Genomic DNA, 21,064 nt, shown 5'->3' on the forward strand with positions numbered 1-21,064 from the left:
TTAGATTAGAGATTGACAGGCAGCATTTCCCCTCACCTCCATTCTTTTTTAGATCACTTTGAAACATAGCACTGCTCCATGTGCTCTGAGACTACTGTTATTGGGCTTAACATATTTGCAGTGGTATGAAAGAAAGTAATCATCTTCGGTGATGAGGATAAAGATGAGCACTGGAGAGAAAGTGCTTAGATATCCATCTGTCACTGCCTATAAACTGATGTTCTGGTTCACAGCAGATTAAGAAAATGAACTATATAAGAAAAGTTGCATCTTCATTTGTCCAGAATCATCACCCCACACCATAACCTGTGTCAAGAGTTCTGTGAAAATAAATTAACAATAGATACCTATCATACAGAAATGGGAACACTCAGGGATAGGAAAAAAATATATATAACATTTCATGTTTTTCAGTCTTAGTTAAGTGAAAATGACAGTGAAGATTAACAATTAATTTGCCAATTTTGTAAGTGTTGCATGTGATCAGTATTATTTTTGATAACTTTTATACAGAAGAGGGATAAAATTCAGGGAGCATTTGCAAAGGGATACTGTGAGTTTGGGATACAGCTGCTATTGACATTTGCAAAAGCTCAGTGGGGCAAAACCTTTCTTCTTCCAAACACAATGGAATTCAGAAAGGAATGTGAAAAAAGAACTTTCAGATTAATTATTGCTATTTATTAGCACACAAGTATCCAATAATTCCAGGAAATTCCTATGCTGTGAACACCATAATAAGAAAAATCATATAACATCACAGCATCAAAAGGCCTAGATTCATTTATTACCTTCCCAGGCAGAAGCAAACAAGTTACAGAATATGGCTGGTCTCCTGATGCTGAAAGATACTGGCATTGCCCGTAACCCACACTACAAGAAAATCTTTAAAGTGGCAGTAAGGTAATTTGGAAAGAAATGCTATATTTTCTCCTACTATTATAGGAAAAGAACAGAAATTTTGGATATGTTATAGTTTTAGATAAAATAAACCGTTCCTTTGAGCTTCAGTGGATGACTATGATAAGAATTAGAATTTGTCTAGCCCTTCATTTTGCACTTGTATTAATGAAATCTGGAATAAAAAGGGAACTATACGCTTTAAGTTTAAAACTCAGAACTAATCTAGAACTGAAAAAATATAGAAGCATTTGCCCAGAAGAATGCAGAAATGTCTAGCTCTATTGGTATCATAACTAACATCTAATGAACCATACAATACTTGTGTTACTGCATTCCTTCTTATTGATGATTGTAGAATTTGAAAATAATGTACCTATTTCCAACTTTGAAGAGCTGGTTATGCTCTCAGTTACATTCTTGTAAATTAGCAATAATAAATAACCTAAAGAGGCAAAGCTGCATCAGCATTCAAATGGGGAGAGGTAAGATTATGAACAAACAAGTTCAGGAAACAACCAGATTTATCAGTAACTCTTTTTTGTGCACCACCAAAAAAAAAAGCAACAACAAAACAATGTTTCAAAACCTACACCAGGCAGAACATAACATTGTTGGCTGCAGAATTTCCGTCTGTGACAAAACGTCTCCCAGCACAGAGTTAAGGAAGCCAGATCATGATGCCTATCTGTGCAACCTGGTCTAGGAAGCCTATTTTGGCAGCAGGTTGGACTAGATGATCTCTAGAGCTCCCTTCCAGCCCCTACAAATTCTGTGATTCTGTGACATTAAACCAAGATCTTCCAGAACAGTGAGCACGATGCTACAGGATCACCGCCTCAATACAAACGTAGCACTACCTGATGACAGTCATGTAATCTTCCACATATTATAATCTTCTCTGCTCTACTTCAGTACAGGAATCTCTATGAATTAGAACATTCTATCCATATACACGTAAAAACCATGGTTATGTTTTGACTTACTGTGTTAGCATGGACAAATTTGAGCATTCTGGACATCAATTTACCTATCTGATAAAAACAAATTATAGTAGCTTTTACTCCTAAGTCTTTAGAATGGCTAGTCTCAGATGGAAGTTGTGTAGCTATTTGATGTCTGTTAAATACAGTTTTCTTCCAAGTACTGTAGAAATTATAATGTCTTGTGTAACTAGTGAAGTAGCATAGATTCATAAATTATACAGACAGAAGGAAATCCCCTAAACATACCAGGAAGTGCATAAAATATGCATCACAATACTACAAATTGAAATTTCTCCTTCCAAGAGGGAGCTGCATTACTAAGTTCATTGATAGTTGAACTGACACATGAAGCCTCCTATCTCTTCTTGAAAATGTATTTTTATTACCATTAAAAATTTTTGAAAAGATTATTTAAAAGCAATGAGAAGGTTACAAATGCACTACGTATATTTATAAATGTCAAGGAAGCTGAAAAGTCTATAAGATGTCCTAGCATTTCACCGAATCAAACCTTTGGGAGAGGAATAGCTGAATTAGCTTGAAAAGGTATCCATTCAAAATGCTTGTTCTTCCTTTCTTACTGGTATATCTTAAGAGAACTTCATAAGGTTATCATCATTTGCTCCCCTTGCCAAAGATAGCATATCTCATATAGGCACTTTTAAGCTAATTTAAAATAAACTCAGGCATTTGTTTCCCCTTGCCCTTGTTTCCATGTCAACAGCACTTAATGAATGCATCATTCCAGGAAATGTCAATAAGGAACAAAGAATGAACAAGTACTGAAAACTTCACACATGGTATACATCCTTCACAATCATATCACTTTAATGAAAATAGGTGAGGTCACCTGCAGCATTAGCAAATGCTTTGTAATACATTCTGACCCAGATGATTTTTCACAGTTCAGTAACACCCTGTTTGAAGTTTTCACAGCAAACAATACACCCACAGGACTGACCAAGTGCGGGTACAAGAGAAGCAACCAGCAATTACTGTGTTGACTTCTGTTACTTTGATCTCCAGGTCATGACCTGTGCTTTCACCCAGTCTTCAAAGTAGAGATTGTAGAATAGGTTATTTTAGAACATGTACTGTTTCGTAAGTGGTTTTTCTGCGTATTTGTTGCTTCCCGTTTAAGGCAAAAGATTTTCAGTCTTTCCTATTGCCACTGTATTTTCTGATTCTAATTCCAGCAGTGAGGAGAAATTCCTGAAATTTTCTTTTACTCTCAACCCCAAGATAAACTTTCTCAAAATATCATCTCTCAAAACTGGAAAGCTTAAAAAAATACAAATAAAATTAAAAAAAAAAATAAATAGAAGTCATAGCACAATATTTTCTTACAGAAATAAATTAAAGCACTTTTATAATAGTGGAAAAACAAACAAACAAACAACCACCCAATACTTTTAAAAAGGAACCAAACAAGTTTGGTTATAAAAATATCACTGAATGAAGCTTTCCATTTTCTTTCCTTCTCCAAGAAAAATTTCATTAACAAACAGAAATGTCATCAATTTATTCTCCTACACATTTGAAGGTAAGGAGAAATAACAGGGCATGGAAAACAAAACAAAACATTTTACTGTTTCTATTATTTTTACCAAAAAATAACCTACTCAAATGCTAGTATGTTTCTGAGAAAAAAAGCAATCGTTTTGAAAGAAAGTCACAGTGTTTTTGGATAAAACCTATTTGCAATGAAAAAACAAAACAAAAGACAAGCTATAGCACTGAACTGCTCATTGAAATGGTGAATTACTTGATGATCCAGATCTTTACACCTCAATTAAAAAAAAAAAAACATAGTTACATATATTCCTTTTATTTCTGCTGCGAATTTATTTGTAAATTAATGAAGTTTTAAAAACTTAATTTTGCACAATTTTTTTACAGTTGAAATTTTTTAGGTTTTATAGGACTTTTCAGTTTGCTGGAATGTGAAGATTAAGTAAAGCTTTGATTTCCAGCACCTTTCTCATTCTGCTTGAGGAATTAAACAGCCTGAACTCTAATTGAACTCAGTAGGAATGAAATTAAAGCTCAATGAAAAATGAAGCTGTGGTTCCAGTGGTCACTGCAAAAAAGAGTCAAAGTATTTAATAAAATGTTTATTTCATTGATGTTCACTGAAATACACTGTTTTGATGTTTTCAATGTGACAAAATTTCTCTAAAAGCTTAAAAAAAAAGTTACTTCAGAACCTGAAAAAAATGCCTAAGCTAACCATTACAATTATTTGCTTTTAAGATTAGTAGCAATACATCTATTCTGTAGAGTTAAAGTTGTATGTTTTGGGAAAGAAAGAAAATGTCTAAATTTCTGCAGAACACGTATTAAAAACTGAATAACTAGTAGACTTCTTTTAATCAGTTTCATCATTATTCATTATGTAAATATACTGCTGTAAAGACAATTTATATATATATGCACACCCACATTATATGCATACAGAATGAGTATTTATATATGTGTGTACACACATACCTAAACATTTTTGTTTGTTTGCCTTTGAATGTAATGCTGTCTTGCAAATACAAGTTATATAATGTAACAAAATCATGGAAAATTTTCAGGAAGCTTTAATTACAGCAGCAGAACCATAAATCATTCAACAAATTGGAAGTCCATTTGTCTTTCTTGAACAAGCTTTAATTAACACAGTTTACATGGAAAAAATACCCAAGTTTTTGAAAAGTTGAGAGGAAAGAAAATGGAGGCAATGTTGCGGTTTCAAGCAGATGCATAAATGCAATCATTTCACACTTTTGACATGGTGGTTTGCCATGATGTGACCTACAACTACCTTGACCTCCCTGAAATCAACATTTTGCATTGAAATGAAACAACAGACATGCTTGTTTTGATGTATGGCTGCATGACATTTTATAAATATTACATCACATAACCACAGAGGATGTCAATCAATAAAGAATTTTTTCAGACAGCACTAAATGAACCATAGGTTCTTGCCTCTGAATGGCTCCTTTAAGGTACTATTTTTGCTTAAATGATTAATAGGAGACATTGTCAGAAAACATACTTAAAGTGAAAAACAGTAAACCGAAGAAATATCATTCATTTTTAAGCAATTCTCCACTGCAAATGTCACATAAATTTATACAGAGACAGCATTGTTAGACTCCTGTAAGCTGGATAGTAGACATATCTTCCACATAAATGCAAAAGCAATGGGAAAATATTTTATTAAATTTTAGCTGCTCTACTTGTTGAAAACTAAAATACTCTAGATATGTTAGATTCAAAAGTAGACTTGTTAGGAGGTAAAAATCTTTAGATTAACGATAACCAAGAAATCCTTTTCAAAAATGTGGAACAAAGTAAACAAATGTATCTGCACCCAGAAAAGTTCTGCTGCTGTTTTAATCTACAGTATTTATGAGCAACAAGCTGCTGTATCCAATTCATGCAGCTTCCTAATAAATCCACTTTTGGTCTCCTCCACTTTGTGCTGTTTTCATACTAGCTCCTACAGAATACTTTGGATTACATGAAGATATTTTCAGGAGTTTTGTAACTCTGAATATTCCAAGTTATCTGCTAACAAGAAGTGAGCTCGGTCTCTAAGGTCGTCAGCGCACTGACCAGTACCGCTTGGCTGCAACTTGCCTCACAGAGAGCCGTTTTCAGCTCAAGTGCAAGTACACAGAGACTGGAAGCTTGAATCAGATGTGAACAAGAAGAAATTATTTGTAATAATAATAATCAATGTCTTACTTGACTAACAATTACAGCTATGAAAAGTTGTCACTTCAGCAGAAATTCCGTAAGCTTTGGACCTATACTCACAACCACTTTATGTGCAATCTAGCTCATTAAAATTACATTATAGAGATGGCTTGCCTATTTGATTTGATTCTAAAAACCAACAGTTCTCAGTAAAGAACCACAATACAGTAGTCCTTTCTTCTGTGTTCTTTAATAGTGTCTTGATACCTCTAATAGAATAAATGCCTCACCATAATCAGACATTTACAGGAGACAATGAGACTGGCTTAGTACAGCAACTTTTTTTAATATTTTTTATTCTTAGCTGTTACCACTAGTATATATAACTGTTGCCTTACCTTGGCCTTAAAGAAGGAGGGGACATAGGCAAATACATACGAGCATCCTTATTCAGGAAAGCCTGTGTAAACCTGCTCAGCTAAATCTGAACATCACTGAAATAGCTCCCAAAATATTTTCTAAGAGGGATCGCACTGAAATTGGGTTACTCAAATTCATAGGTGTTTCATGGCAGAACATGGCACACTGTCTTCAGAAGAGAGAGAGTAAATGGTTTGTTCAGGACTATGAGTTGGATTTAGTTCAGTATTTCTTCAGTATTAAAAACAAAGCTGACATACTTTATATATATAATTGAAGACACTAACCTGTACCTCTGGTAGTCATCTTCATCCTTTTCTTTGCAGACCAATTCATTTGGGCAGGCCACATTTCCAAGCAAACTGAGATACTGCAGTGAGGGCACAACTTCAGCCAAATGATCCAAAAGGCTTTCTAATTCTGTTATGTGTCAAAGGTTGTGTGTTAAGGATTCGATGACATGTCTGAGGAAAAGCATTTAGAGTTGCATCACTGCTGATTTAAACATACATTTCAATAACTGACAATCAAATTTAGTATGGCATTCGGGGAAATGTCACATTAATTGTTCCAAGGGCAAACAGGGATAAACTTTAGTCAGTTTGTTGGCATGGAATGAAAGAATTTGGCTGTTTTGTCAGTCTGTTCTTTCCTAGGTGGTTCACTACAGAACATTAAAACTTTGACAAAATGATGGATGCTGTGTGGTAAAATGGCTAGCAATTGCTATTGCCATGAAACTTTTCCAGCATGGAAACAAACAGTTTCACAGAACATTCATCACTAATATATTTAGTCCACTGGAAAACGAGGTTTTGTTTTTTTTTAAGTCAAACCACAACAATCCACTTTTACTCTCAGAATATAAATACTTTTAGTGCCATGGCAACACATTTTTAATTACTCAATTAGTACATGCAAATAAATGATTCTATAAAAGCAACTTAAAGAATTCAATATGTATTTTATACGTGAAGTTTTGAAGTCCATAAAGCATATCTTTAATTAAAATAGCCTTATACTTTGTGTTATGAGACATTTCAACTTAAGTGTGTTCCTCAGAACATAAATGATGACACATCTTTGACATTGTAAAATGTATTAAAACAAACAAACAAGCAGAAATTAATCTTTCAACCACTGCAATATTGGACATCACTGCTTAGGTTTAAGCATAACAATATTCAACTATACTGAAATATACTGATTGAACAACTACAGTAAATTTTTGTCGAAGTGCAGTCTCAGAGAATCACACTACACCCTGTTGTTTGGTTCAATTTACATGCAAAACTCGAAATTCTAAAAAAAAGAGGCCATATGTACGTGTGTATGTAGTTTTCGGTGCTTAAAACCTGACTGGTTTAGACAATAGTAGTAATTATTCAAAACCATTAAGGGTATTTCACTGTTCTGTTTTTATCTACTCCTGCTGTTACAGACCACAACTATTATTTTAAATTCTCAGTTCACTTGTGTTGCTATTATTTATACTTGATTTATGTGTTTCTGTTATCTTTGTTATTTTTAGGTGATGGAATTTACTTTATTTCTTCACCTCAATATCTTAAGGGCAACAGAAGCAATACAGAATGAAAAGAGCAGCTTCACTGTTAAAAACATTGTCTTCTTTCTGTTCTGAAATTTCATTTTATTTCCAAACATAAGATCATGTCGACAATTATTAATTTTAGCATATTAAAAAACAGCAGTTATACTCAAAGCTAATGTTCTCTACCAAAATATCTGAGAAAATTACACTTAAATATTTTGCATGAGTGAGAAAAATTCAAGTTTTGAATTAGATATGTGACTATGGAATGCTACAGCCATCAAATCATTAACTAGACCATAAGAAAAACTGAATCACGAAGCATCACACAATATATAATATGTGGCATCTTAGCCACAATAAAGACAAAATTCTCATCTTCATTTCTAGACCTCTAGACCACACATAAACTTTTAAAACAAATTATTTTCATGACTTTTTCGGGAAGGACACAAATTTGATGGGAAGGCCATGGAATTGTAGACTCATTTGCAAGCTGGAAGGTTGGAAGACCTTTAGTGGTCATTTAGCTTAACTCCCCTTCAATGAACAGGGATACCTACAGCTTGATGAGGTTGCTCATGACCCTGTCCAGCCTGACCTTGAGTGTCTCCAAGGATGGGGCACCCACCACCTCTCTGGGCAAACTGTTCCACTGCTTTACCACCTCTACTGTAATAAACATTTTTCTTCTAATCAATTCTAAGTCTTCTCTCCTTTAGTCTGAAACTGTTTCCCCTTGTCCTGTCATAACAGACCCTGCTGAAGAGTCTGCCCCCTTCTCTCTTATAGCCCCTCCTTTAGATACTGAAAGGTTGCTATCGGGTCTCCTGGAGCTTTTCCTTCACCAGGCTGAATAGCCCCAGCTTTTTTAGCCTGACCTTGTAGAGGAGGTGCTCCATCCCCTGCATCATTTTTGTAGCCCTTCTCTGGATGTGCTCCAACATGTCCATGTACAGAACACCCCACATCTGGATGCACTACTCCAGGTGAGGTCTCACCAGCACAGAGTAAAGGGGCAGGATTACCTCCCTCGCCCTGGTGGAATGTCACAAACTCTTTTTCCGCACATATTCTACTAATAAGATTTTTTTTAATTTTCTATTAGACTATTAGAGGAGTGCTTGCATCTAGCACTTTCAGCCAGGAGAAAGAATTTCTTTCAGGACTGATTAAATTGCACAAAGGTTTCATTAGATAAGTAATTTATTATTACAAAAAGCAGAAAAGCAGTTATTTCAATTACAGCAATGACACACAGGGGGTTAGCTGTTGCAAAACTTACATCTTATCTGTCCATTCCCTATTTAAAAAGAAAAAAAAAGAAAATAAACTTTTTTGACTCTTATATGAAGTAAAAATTTAGGATTTTTAGTTGAAATTCTTTTTTTTTTTTTTTCTTTTTCTGGGTTAGAATTTTTTCTCCCCAAAGTTAGTGATTATTGATTAAGACAGATGTCTTCTAACTCCCATTTGACCACACAGAGTTAGAGGAAAATATTAAAATACTTTTGGATATTTAATATATGACAACTTAGATTAATACCACAAATCCTAGTCCTACAGAAAGCAAAGGGGAGACATACCATACTCACTAAGGCTCTTGGTTAAATAGTAGTTGATAACCTGCGTCTCAAATACATAAATCTACCTCAAAGATGGAAATTAGTGCCTAGATTCTAATATTTCACATCCAAATCACATTGCTTTTTGGTACAGAAACTCTCTCATAAAAATTCTCTCAAGAAAGCATGACAAGCAGCACACATCAACATCTTACCATGTAGCTGTTGCCCTCCAGACATTTTCTTTCTTATCATTTACTCATTTTCCTCTGTAGAATTAGATACTTAGCACCCTAGCATTATTTTGATTTCAGTTGCAACAGGAGCAGAAACATGAGAAAACCCAAGAATCAGACATAATCACTCGAAACATAGAAGGTCACTAATTCATGTAAAAGATGAACATTTGCAAACTTGGAACAGCTCCAAAATCACAGAATAATAGGAACACTGGTCCACCAATCAACCTGCAGGTTGTGATAGTCAACTTTTAGTTGCCAGAATAGGACATCATATCACAACTAAAATAATTGCACTGCAGTTCATTAATTAAAACTTCTGTTATGTAGGATTTCAACTCTTTTTCCATCCCCCTTTTTTTTTAAAAAAAAAAAAAAAGCAAATGAAGGTACAGAATATTTTCCCAAGAAGTTCCGTTTACCTGCCATCACAGTTACTCCTCACAAAGCAGGTAGGAGAAAAAATAAATTAAGCTTTGTTCAGATTTTCATGACTTAGTATTTTTCAGAGATGAGACATAAGTCATAGAGTACTTCTAGTGCAGTATTTAGTTAATTAGAAGGTCATATATTTGTTTTCTTTTAAAAATAGTGGAAGGCCAGCAAAACTATAAAGTGTTTCTAAAACAGTGTTAAATATACAGAGGAAGAAAATCAGAAGCAAGTTGGAAATTTAATTTTCTTTTTCCTGTTCATGATTCACTGTTGCCATCTTGATGCAACCAGAGCCAAAGAACTGCAAAACTCTGTTGTGTAATTGCTAAGGTCAACCTCATCTATATTCTTTCCAAAAATGAAAGCCACAATAAAATCCATGTACACTGCAAGGGAAATTTTCTTTATTTAAAGTTCAATGACATAAACCCTGAATTCATTTTTCTGAAGGCAGTATCACTGATCACCAAGTAAATACGTAGCAGTGATCAAAATATTTATACTGTAGTCTCTATTGTTTGAAAAATGTTCAAAATTGTCTGTTAAAATAATTAAAATGTCTTAGCATACCACCTTCATTCAAGTGTTGTCATTACTGGTCTATTAACGCCTTTCTTTCCGAATAACAGTGACCAAAATAAAAATGTGTAACTTTTTTTTTTTCTTTTTCTTCTAAACTTGCCTACCCTTTAGATAACAAGTTAATTCTTAGCAATAATACAGTATTGATCCCCTCCAAAAACACAGCCTGGCCTCCAACAATTAACATAAATCTATTAAATGTATTTTAAATTTCCATCCTCATCAGAAGATTATGATTTCTTGCACTGTTTTCAGTTTTATATTAGGAAAATACTTAAAGAGAACTGGTTCTTCCATACTCCGATGAACTTTTTAAAGCCTCCTAATTATTTTACATGTATGCACACATACATGCTTGTATATTTATAGTAGGCAGCTCACAACAAACATATGCACAAGCACACACAATTGATCAGCTTATTTTCTTTTAAAAAAATAAGCTACAGTAGCACCAAAACATTATCAATAGCATTACTTGAAAAACCTAGTTGGCCCAGTTAACCTATAGTTAACCTGCTAAGCAATATAATAAAACTCTAGGTGCAAATTTTATGCAACCAAAAATGTCCTACAAATAAGCACGATCTGTGTTTTTCACTTTCACTGGCTTCTACTCAATAACATAGTTTTTGAGGTTTTCCAGAAAGCAAAAAGAGCAAGCCAAATGTTCAAGGCAAATGATGCACCTCCCTTCTCTGGCTAAGAATTAACTTGGTTTGCAACTGTCTAACTGTTATAAGAATTCAACATCATCATCAGAAATGATGCTGAACATCCCCCGTACTCCATACTATTTTCTCTCTTACTCTCTTATTTTTGGTTCATAAAATTGCTTTTTCAGCAGTTTTGCAAAATATGAGCAATGTGACTTGCTGGTCAAACCTCTGGTAACAAACAATTTTTGGTAGCAGTTTCTACATTAAATTATTCTATATAAGTGCATTAAAATGCTGTTCTACATAGACCTGTGCAAACAAACTAACCAATATGAATTTCACATCTCACCACCTGGTTTTCTTTTCCATGAATATAGGTCAAAGTTCGTTAAGGAAACTGCAATTTTTTTCTGTAAACTTTTTTTTACTGCTAGCATATTTTTTTTTGACAGTCACACACTCAAATTAATTGACTTTCTATGGAAACTAATAACTCTCTCACTCTCAATGCTTTGCAAGTTGTACAGCTAATTTCTTTCAAAAAGCTTGTAGTTTGCCTTGCCAATTTTTTTGCCCAGACAGTTGAGGAAAAGCTATCTGCATTCATGACTTTCTGTGATTACAGCTTTCAGAAGTTCTTGGAAGCAAAGAGACAAAGCAAAGAGCAATCACTTTTATATTCAAAATATTTATGAAATGTTTACTTAGAGAATATTAGAAATATCACATAAAGTTTTAGCCCACCATACAGAAGGACCAAAAACTGTCACTCAGAAGTCTTTTGTCAACCATGTCATGTAGGTTCTGTAATCAATATGAAACTGAAAGAGCTGGATAGCCCTTCTACCAGAGTCTTAAACAAGCAAGTTACCTGTATTTTTTCAAATTTGTAACATCTTTTGCTTTAATTAACTTTATCACAAATATGTTGCAGCAATTACAAGTGATTCTACAGGCAAACAGCCTTGAAGCAGAAGTTACCAATTCTCCTCTGAATGCAGTATGAAAAGATCTTTGCCACCTGAATGCTTTTCCATTAGAATGTGCTAGGTCTTCATGGTTGGATAACCACAGAAATAGCTTGCATTATGCAAGTCTTCCTCTTCTGCAATAGGATGCCACATACAGTCATTTGTACGCCACATTCTAGCTTAAGCCCTGTCTGATAGGCAGTCAGGGCCCTGAAATAGGGTCTTGCTCACTGATTTTAAAACCACCTCGCTCAAGAAAGAAAAGTTGCAACACAAGTGGTAATTAACTAAGTCCATACATCTTATGGTGAGCTTCCCATTTGCTGAATACTGAGGATATTCTGTCTAGTGAAGTAGCATTAGATTTCTTTGCATAACTGGAGTTTCCAGGGAATTCGAACGTCTTTCCGCAAGGCCAGGGTTCCCAGGCAGGAAGTTTTAAGAGCATATTTCAATGTCATTAGGTATACAATTAGAGGCATTTAGATAGCACTGTCAATATTAGATTCTAACTATTGATTATCCCCATTGCTGTCACACACTTAGGCTAGATATCTGTGATGTTCCCTTCCAGCTGAACTATTCTATTCTAAGTTGAGAACAAGTCAGAAAGCTTCCATTTCTACAAGCAAATTATTTTTCTGGTTCTCTAGAGTGATCCATCAATCCAAAAAACATATATCATGCACTTCAAAGATTTTCTTTTAACACTGTTTCTTCCAGTTGTTCAAGATTCCCAAGAAAATACAAAGATAATTAAAAAAAATGCAGTGGCTCATCATTTTTAGAAGTTCTGACAACTGGAGTCAAATTTGTCCATTACTGCTCTAGAACAGGAGAATGAATTGCCTGTACTACCTCCTTTTGCAGACATTTAGCATCATACATTCACATTGCTTACTTTTTGGTACATTGTGTAAGAAAAAAGGTGGTCTTGAGGGTGGTGAAGAGTGAAAAAAAAAAAAAGGCTCAAGATCAAGTAAATTCAAAACATTTTGCAGAATTCATTGGGGTTTTTGTTTCATCAGGTACTGTAGTTCTCTAGCTACACACTCAAATTTAGCCATATTTGTCAGTGTCACATAGAGAGTTCTCAGGACCAAATGCAGGAATACTGCTGTATTGTTTCAGCTCATATCTTTGTTTAGTGGAGGTTAAGATCTATAGATAATGTCTTTAATGTATTCACTCAATGTAAACATCAAGTCCTCTGCACTTAACACAATGGGATTTTGGTCACAGATTGGGACTTCTAGGTCTTCAAGCACTTTAGGACAACATAGAAATAAGCACAGGCACAATAATTTATAATCTATGGTTTGGAATTGGGCGTTAGGACAAAAACTTTGTGGAGACAGATGATAATCAGAAATACTTACTGGGACATCCTTTAGTTGAGGTACTCAATCCATGCCATGTTCAAATATTCAGAAACCTATCATCCCTAAATCTGAAGCACGGTTAGCATCTTTGCCATAAGCAATGCATTTATCGTTACTATCATTCTGCCTCAGTTCTGCATTTCCCACTTGCAAAGCATTTTGGTTTTTCTCTCAGGCATGATCAATCCACAGCCCAGCACAGATCACAGTGCAGCCACCCCCTGCTCAGCACCATCATGGAGATTCTTCCCGCCAAATGGCCCCACTCAGTCCTTCAGCACTAACCAAATACTGGTGTGTTATTAACCCCATCTAGACTGAAATCAGGGCATGGGGTGTAATGCAGAGCAAGCTTAAGTTATGGCAAATAAGTTTATAGCTTTTAATACATTGGCTAAACAGTCCTGTGAACACAGATAAATGTGCAGCTGTGCTTTCCACTGTGATTCTGGAATTTGAGAATAGTTTCAAGATTGACCATTGTGGTTCTTTTTCAACCCAGGCCATTCTATGATTCTTTGGGAAATGACTGTTTACAAGGGTGGATAGTGATAGGACAAAGGGGTATGGTTTTAAACTAAGGCAGGGGAAGTTTAGGTTAGATATTAGGAGGAAGTTTTTCACACAGAAGGTGGTGACACACTAGAATAGGTTGCCCAAGGAGATTGTGGATGCCCCATCCCTGGAAGCATTCAAGGCCAGGTTGGATGTGGTTCTGGGCAGCCTGGCCTGGTGGTTGGCGACCGTGCACATAGCAGGGGGATTGAAACTAGACGATAATTATGGTCTTTTTCAACCCAGGCCATTCTATGACTCTATGATTGCCCAACAATTTCTTAGTTTATTTGCAACTCTACTTTCAGTTGACATAAACATATTGCTTGTGACTTTTCAAATGGAACTGTATAGACTTGCAATAAAAAAGTGATCATATATCTTTACCAGACTTTTATAAGCTCTCTCTTACCAGAGAGAAATATCCTTCTCTTCACAGTCACACCTTATTCATGTCATCGCTTTTTGGCAGTAGTTACGTTTGTGAACAACTGTTTTCAAGGATGAAGTGCAGAAAGAGCAAAATTTCATCAAAGATCACTGATTAACACCTTGAGAGATCATTGAGAATTGCAACCACTGCCATCAAACAAGCACTTCTGCAACTCCTCTCTTAAATTATTGGCAACATACTACAAAATGTATATACGCTGTTTCTATATCATGGGTAGCTCCATACTCCCAAATTTCCAATTTTATAGTTTTAAGACTGAATTTTAAAAATATCTGGATAGGTCAAAACCTGCTTATCATTGTATCACTGACATTGAGTTTACTGACTTGATTTTAAGTCTGACTGTGAAACCCAACAGAACCTCTTAAAAGATTACTGCTAACTAATTTTTTTCCCCCTGATTTGTTCAACTAATTCTTATTTAATATGCATGCCCTCCTTTTGATAATTGCAAAGTTCTTCCTTGACACTTCCTATCCCACATACATGCATGCACACACTCAGGAATCCTACTGCCAAATTCACGCATCCTGCTTTGTAGATGGAAACATGCCGCATCAGACATCCACAGCATCATCAAAAATGTTATTATACATACTTCACCAAAGCATGACCTTTGAACTCAGATTTTACATGTGGCAGCAAATAATAATACCAAACATTTATTCAAAGTGACCAACAACATCCCGGTATTAACCAGAAATCTAGCACTTACCTAGTAAAGTGATGACTCTTATGGTTCATGAGACACTTGACAAATTTCCAGGGCTGAGTATATAAATTGCTCTGGTGACTTTTATTTATTTATAAAGTCAAAAATAAGTGCAGAAATCATAGAACCTGTAGTTATTACTTTGCTCCTCAGTAAGAGGATTTTGCTCCAGTAGGAGGTAAATTGCTCTCTGTTTACACCGTCTGAAACAAAAGCCTGCAGTTGAGCAGCCTTGTCCTCACTCTGCAATTAGAAAGAGAATATTTTCACAGCCTGTGCTCTGTAGGTCTCAGTTGGCCTTTTGGTCAAAATTTGATTGCCCTTCACTTTTGTAAAATCATAAATTACACATCTTCAAATCTCCAGAAGGGTCAAAACATGAGAAATGATTTAATAATCAAGTCCATGTCCAGTCCTTGTAGATAATTAGCTTTTACAGACCATTACATATAAGCCTCCCAATTGGGGTCTCTGACTCACCATAGTATTCAGGCAAATGCTGAAATATTTATGCTGAACAAACTTAAGTAGGCATGCACTAACTTCAGACATACAGAGAAGTGCCTGATTGGTTGTAAATTGACTTAACCATGCATCGAAATATTTAAATATATGATTTGAGGAGCACTTCATATGAATTATACAGAGCCAGAACACCAAGAATATAGCAACTCGATTTAACTGCTGCAGTTACGAAAATGTGCCTAATACCAACTTCATTTTTGATTGCTTTTTCATTTCTTTTTATATTATTATTATTATTATTATTATTATTATTATTATTATTATTATTATTTACTTTGAAGAGCTACTGAGGTATATAAAAACTGAGTATCATTTCATTGCTCCCTCTATTCCACTAGAGGTCAGTCTGCAACAGAACCCCAAGCAAACACAAGAACTGCAGCACACCAGTAGCACTGACATTATTTTCTTTCTCTATTTTATCTATTAAAAAAGATTTCTTCAGAGCCATAACTTAGATCTCTCACTAAAATGGAGCAACAGGAAGATATAATGGTGCATTTCATTTATGAATGACCTATAATAAATTACTATGAAGTATTCCAGGTGCCAAGCGAGAGAATGCTTTGTCTGCACATGAACTATATTTCACATACTTTAATTTGGCTGACACATAAAACTCATTTGACATTTTGCAGGTATTTCTTTGAAAGGATATTTGGTTCTTGTTGAGCGTTAAGGTGTGGAGGTGGGGTAACCTGGGTAGCAGAAGGTCATTTCCGAGTAGATTGTTGTCCAAGATCAGCTCTTCCAAGTAAGTGAATGTTTTCAGTCCTTCTAGTGACCTGCAAACGACAAAGGCAACAGGAAAAATGATACTCCACTAAATCAGGGAGGCCATTATGAGCTGAAATAAATATTTTAACCTTCCCTTTCAGGAGTGGGAATAGTTTTGGTTTGGGCCTGTCAGAAGAGTGAATGACAAGCATTAGTGGCAAAGGGAGTGCTGGCACTGCAACACATCCTTCACATGCTGGCAGGATGAAGGATGGGGGTCACTTAGTGAGTAGCCAGGATCCAAAACAAAAGGCTTCAGATATGGGGCCTGCAGGATGAATTTGTCAATGTCTTGTGCCTTCAGGCACCCAGCCTCGCCTGACCCTAACCTCCATTCCCAAGATAAATAACTCTGTCACAGTTCACCTTCATTCCCTGGACACAAATTTAAGTTGTCATCCATCATTTCTGCCAAGAAATATCATACCCCACTAACAATAATAAATACAACTTCAAGTATCATTTCTTAGCTGTTACCCTACATGCAATAATAGGAAATGGAAAAACGTTTTTTTTTCTCCTTTTATTAACCACTTAATTTGCTTCTCCTTGAGTCTCTGCAAACAACGTAAAATGTTCTCTACAAAATAAAATGCAGAATTACTCCAGACAGAAAAGGCATTTACTTTCTTCTTGGAACTTTCTGTCCCACTATCAAGCCACAGGTCAGACTGCAGAAAGCAGCTTTAAAAAGGAGCATTTCACAACATGGAAGTGAGATGATGGATTGTAAATAAACAGGATTCTGGAGGTATTCATTCCCCTGATAATACAGTATAGGGAGGAAAAAAAAAAAAACAAAAATCTAAAAGAACACTTAGGTACCTTGTTAAAGCATCTATTCCAAACTCAATTCTTAATGCTTGCACATTCCAGCAAGAAAAAAAAAAACACATATTAATCAAGTAAGAGGCACGGTATACAGATCATAGGCACAGACACATTCACAGCTCATTCACCTACCAGACACCTAAAGATATGTGGAGATTGCAGGACTTGACAGCTGATCTACTATGCCTACCACTGGGAAGATCATCACTGTATCTCTTGGCTGCTTTATAACATGTGATGAATAAGGGAATAAGGTCTATACTATTTATTCACTTTCCAGTGACATTTATACCAAAGGGATTTCCTCACTCTCCCCCAGTTCTTGGCAAAGATCAAAATCCATCTAAGGTCCCTGTTAAAGAGTTCTACAGACACTACAGCTGGAGGAAAATACAAACATTATGTGTTCCTAATTAGACAATGTAGCATTCATCTGTCCAATAATAAAAATAGTATTTTTGTAGATGCAACATCCTGACCACATAAATCACAGAGCATTCAGACAGTGTTTTTTTTTCTTCTTTTTTTCTGGAAAATCAAGTTTGTAACCTTTGAACTATTATACACTAAATTATGAACATTTCAATGACACTTATCACAACACAGGAAAAGTATATTCCAATCTAAGGACTCCAGAGTACTTCAGACCTAGATGACTGGCATTCTGGAAGGGAGTTGCCACTGTTATTAATGCAATTTTGATGCTGGACAGCCAAACCTGAAGAAAATTCACAAAGCCTACCCCCTATGGCATATCTATATGATATATTGAGACTAGTTTCCGAAGCTGCAAGAGCAAAAGCCTCCACTCTAAACACAACAAAACAACCGTCAGAGTAGCAGTCATATTTTTGCACTTGCACTTAGAAAGCTCTTTTGGAAAAGCTCAATTCGGCCTGCATAACCCATCTACAGATGAGAGCTGCTAGACTGAGTAGTTATTTCAGTGAAGGGATCATAACAAACTTTGTTTTGCCAAAGTCAAGATCAGAAGAGAGATCAGTGAACATTTCAGACAGTGCTTTCCCCCAAGTACCTTTAAAAGGCAAAATAATCTAGAGGAAGCAGCTGCGAGTTTATCAAGCTGTTATGAGTTTTTCATTTCAGTTTATTTGACAAACCTAGCTCAGTAAATTCCCTTTAAATAATCTTTATTATATAAATAGCGGATTATTTCCAAATCTCACATTTTAGTGTAAGACTTTGACTTGCCAAAAGAGTTCAGAGAAGGCCACCTCCTTGTCAACACCACAGAGCCTTATGAGATGTTAATAGGTCCTTTGTGAAAAAACATTGTTTGGGCTCTGGTCAGTGTCAGCATCAAAATACACATTGTTCCTGAGTTATGTTATGCAAATATAATACTCTTATCATAAGAATCGGCAAATGGTTGGCAAGGGCAAGGAGAAGAAAGCACATATCCAAAACTGCTGCAGGGAAGGCATAAAACAAAATGACAAGCCATGAAGTGGGACAAAAGGCCCTGAAACACTAGAGGGAGTTGCTTATTGAAACAGCCTTTCTTTCACAAGCCTAGGCTGAATACGAGGGTACTGGTTTCATCAATAGGCAGAGAGAATTGTGCACAAATCTCCTTACACCTGTCTAGTTTTGATAATTTTTGCCATGTAATGTTATTAGCTGTTCAGCTAAAAAGGAGCTGTGTTACACAGAGGGTTGCTTATTAACTGTTGTTTTCATGTCATCGGAGTAGTGTGCACTTGGTGATTTAATCAGCTAAATTCAGACCCCAGAGAGATGAGAGGGGCTGACACAGTACAGAGAGAAGGTGTAAATATTAACATAAATTTACATCCATATTTTAGACCAGTATTCATAGAATTCTGATTTTTGCTTCTTAAACTGATTTTTAAAATTAAAATCCAAGGCAACAACATCTATCATCATAACATATAAGGAAATATTGCCAAGCAGTTGCACTCTGAGATAAAAAAAAAAAATAAAAATGTTGTAAGTACAATCTGTGCAATAAGTTTTAGGTGAGTTGCTGAAATTTCTTCCATAATTTCTACGTGCCTCAATTTCCCATTTGCAGATGGAGGATAACACCACCTACGTAAGAAAGAATTACAGTTGTGACTTAGTACATGGAAAGCATTCAGAGAAGCTGAGGTAGAAGTTAGTAGAAAATACCAGCATTTATCTTAGAGTAAGATAGCTATATTAATGTACCGTATCGTCTTATGACTCCATTATAAAATAGGACACCCATCCACATGGCATAGTAAGAAGCATAGAAACACTGCAAATGAAAAGTATTAAATAAGGGAAATCCCCTGAGAAAAAGAACCAGCCTAAAATTAAATCTGGCCTGCTTTCTCATAGTTCACAGCGGAGGAAATGTCTCCACTTCTTGGCTTATTAAAACAAGCACATGACCCTACCACTACACCAGAACCAGCACTGAAGGGCAGTGGCAAATAGCTGTTTTCCCTAGCTTCAGAAAGCTAATCAGCATCACTAAGGTATACTGCAGGTTGCTTTTCCCTGCTGCAATGACAGAAAATCCACCCATTATCTCACCTACAGGTACCATCTCAGTTACCTCATCACAGGGCTCGCAATGCTCCCAGAGGAGAGCAAGTGCTGCCAAGAGATTTCCATTGCAATTTCCAAAGTCACATCAAACCGACAAAACATCACAACGTATTCAGTGCCACCTCATTCAAACAGAAAAAACTTTAAGTTTCCACTGTAATTAACCCTATCCTCGTTAAGATAATTATGATCAAGCTCCCTGTCACAGCTAATATTGCAGCATCATTGCCTGTGGCTCACGCTCTGCCCTCATTAGCTTACAAAGCCACTGCACTAAACAGGAAAGTGATTCCCTCTGCAAAACGACTTAAGATGTTCTGCAAGCAGACAGTAAATAATCCTTTAGAATACAAAGGTCTCAGAAGTGTCATTTTATCCAAGTCCTTCAACTAATCAGCCTGATTTCTCCCAGCTTTCTTTTCCATAGTTCAATCATGATTTCTCACAAAGTTTTAATCATAAAGGAATGTCACGGCAGGGATTTTTCCCTCTATGTGCATGCATGGCAATTGCCAGCTACAGTACTTTACACAATCCCCCTGGCCCGATGGGATTTGGGTGCAATGAAAATAAAGGGCAGCTCTTCATTTCGGTAATATTTGACAGTGAAAACGTGAAAATGCATAAATGAAAAAAAAGCAGAAGCACCCATGGAGTGATGGACAAACCTTGGTACAATGCTGCTGTTCCTGCCCTGAAGAACTTCAGAAGTACATTCTAAAAAGGTGTTTCTCATATTCTACCTCACTCCAGTTCTAATAAGACAGCTGACTCCTATCTAATGACTTTTTTCTCCTGTTTAACAGGAAAAGTGAAAGCAGTTAACAGTATGTAAATGAGAGAGTTTGGCTTTTGCTTTTAAATTGATTTGTACTCTGTTGACAAGAGATAGCCACTACCAGAAGTTAAAGACAGAGCTGCTATATTACAAGAGCTTTTTAACGTCTTTTTTCTTGCCTTATATGTTTTAACAGGTTACAGGAGAGCAGCATCAACATGAAAACCCTAGTACTAGATAATTTCAGCATTTTAAAAATATACTAATTTCTATTCCTTAGAACCTGCCAGCCAAAAATGACAAAGGCTGTTGGTTTCATATATATACATATATGTGTATGTAATAATAAATAACAGAAAACAGAAAACATTTTTCTTAATTCCTTGAGAATGCAAAATATATATATATATATAAATATAATGTAATTTCAGTTTTACTTGATCTGATTTCTGTTCAAATTTAACTTCCCTTTAAACTGAATCATAACACACA

The 21,064-nt window shown here is 35.6% G+C and overlaps 1 protein-coding gene across 2 annotated transcripts in view; it reads right to left on the reverse strand.

The window, feature by feature from the left end:
- LRMDA (leucine rich melanocyte differentiation associated) overlaps positions 1 to 21,064 on the reverse strand; it is a 673,100-nt gene that overhangs the window by 309,334 nt on the left and 342,702 nt on the right. For both annotated transcript variants that reach the window (XM_042862914.1, XM_042862912.1), the window contains exons 3-4: positions 16,286 to 16,412; positions 6,287 to 6,426 (exon numbers count right to left, since the gene is read on the reverse strand). In XM_042862914.1, coding sequence (XP_042718848.1) covers positions 6,287 to 6,426; positions 16,286 to 16,412 — 267 coding nt within the window. The remainder of the gene's footprint in view (positions 1 to 6,286; positions 6,427 to 16,285; positions 16,413 to 21,064) is intronic.

The sequence above is a fragment of the Lagopus leucura genome, unplaced genomic scaffold, assembly GCF_019238085.1.
Source record: "Lagopus leucura isolate 7727_CA_CO unplaced genomic scaffold, USGS_WTPT01 Super-Scaffold_739, whole genome shotgun sequence".
Taxonomy (NCBI): domain Eukaryota; kingdom Metazoa; phylum Chordata; class Aves; order Galliformes; family Phasianidae; genus Lagopus; species Lagopus leucura.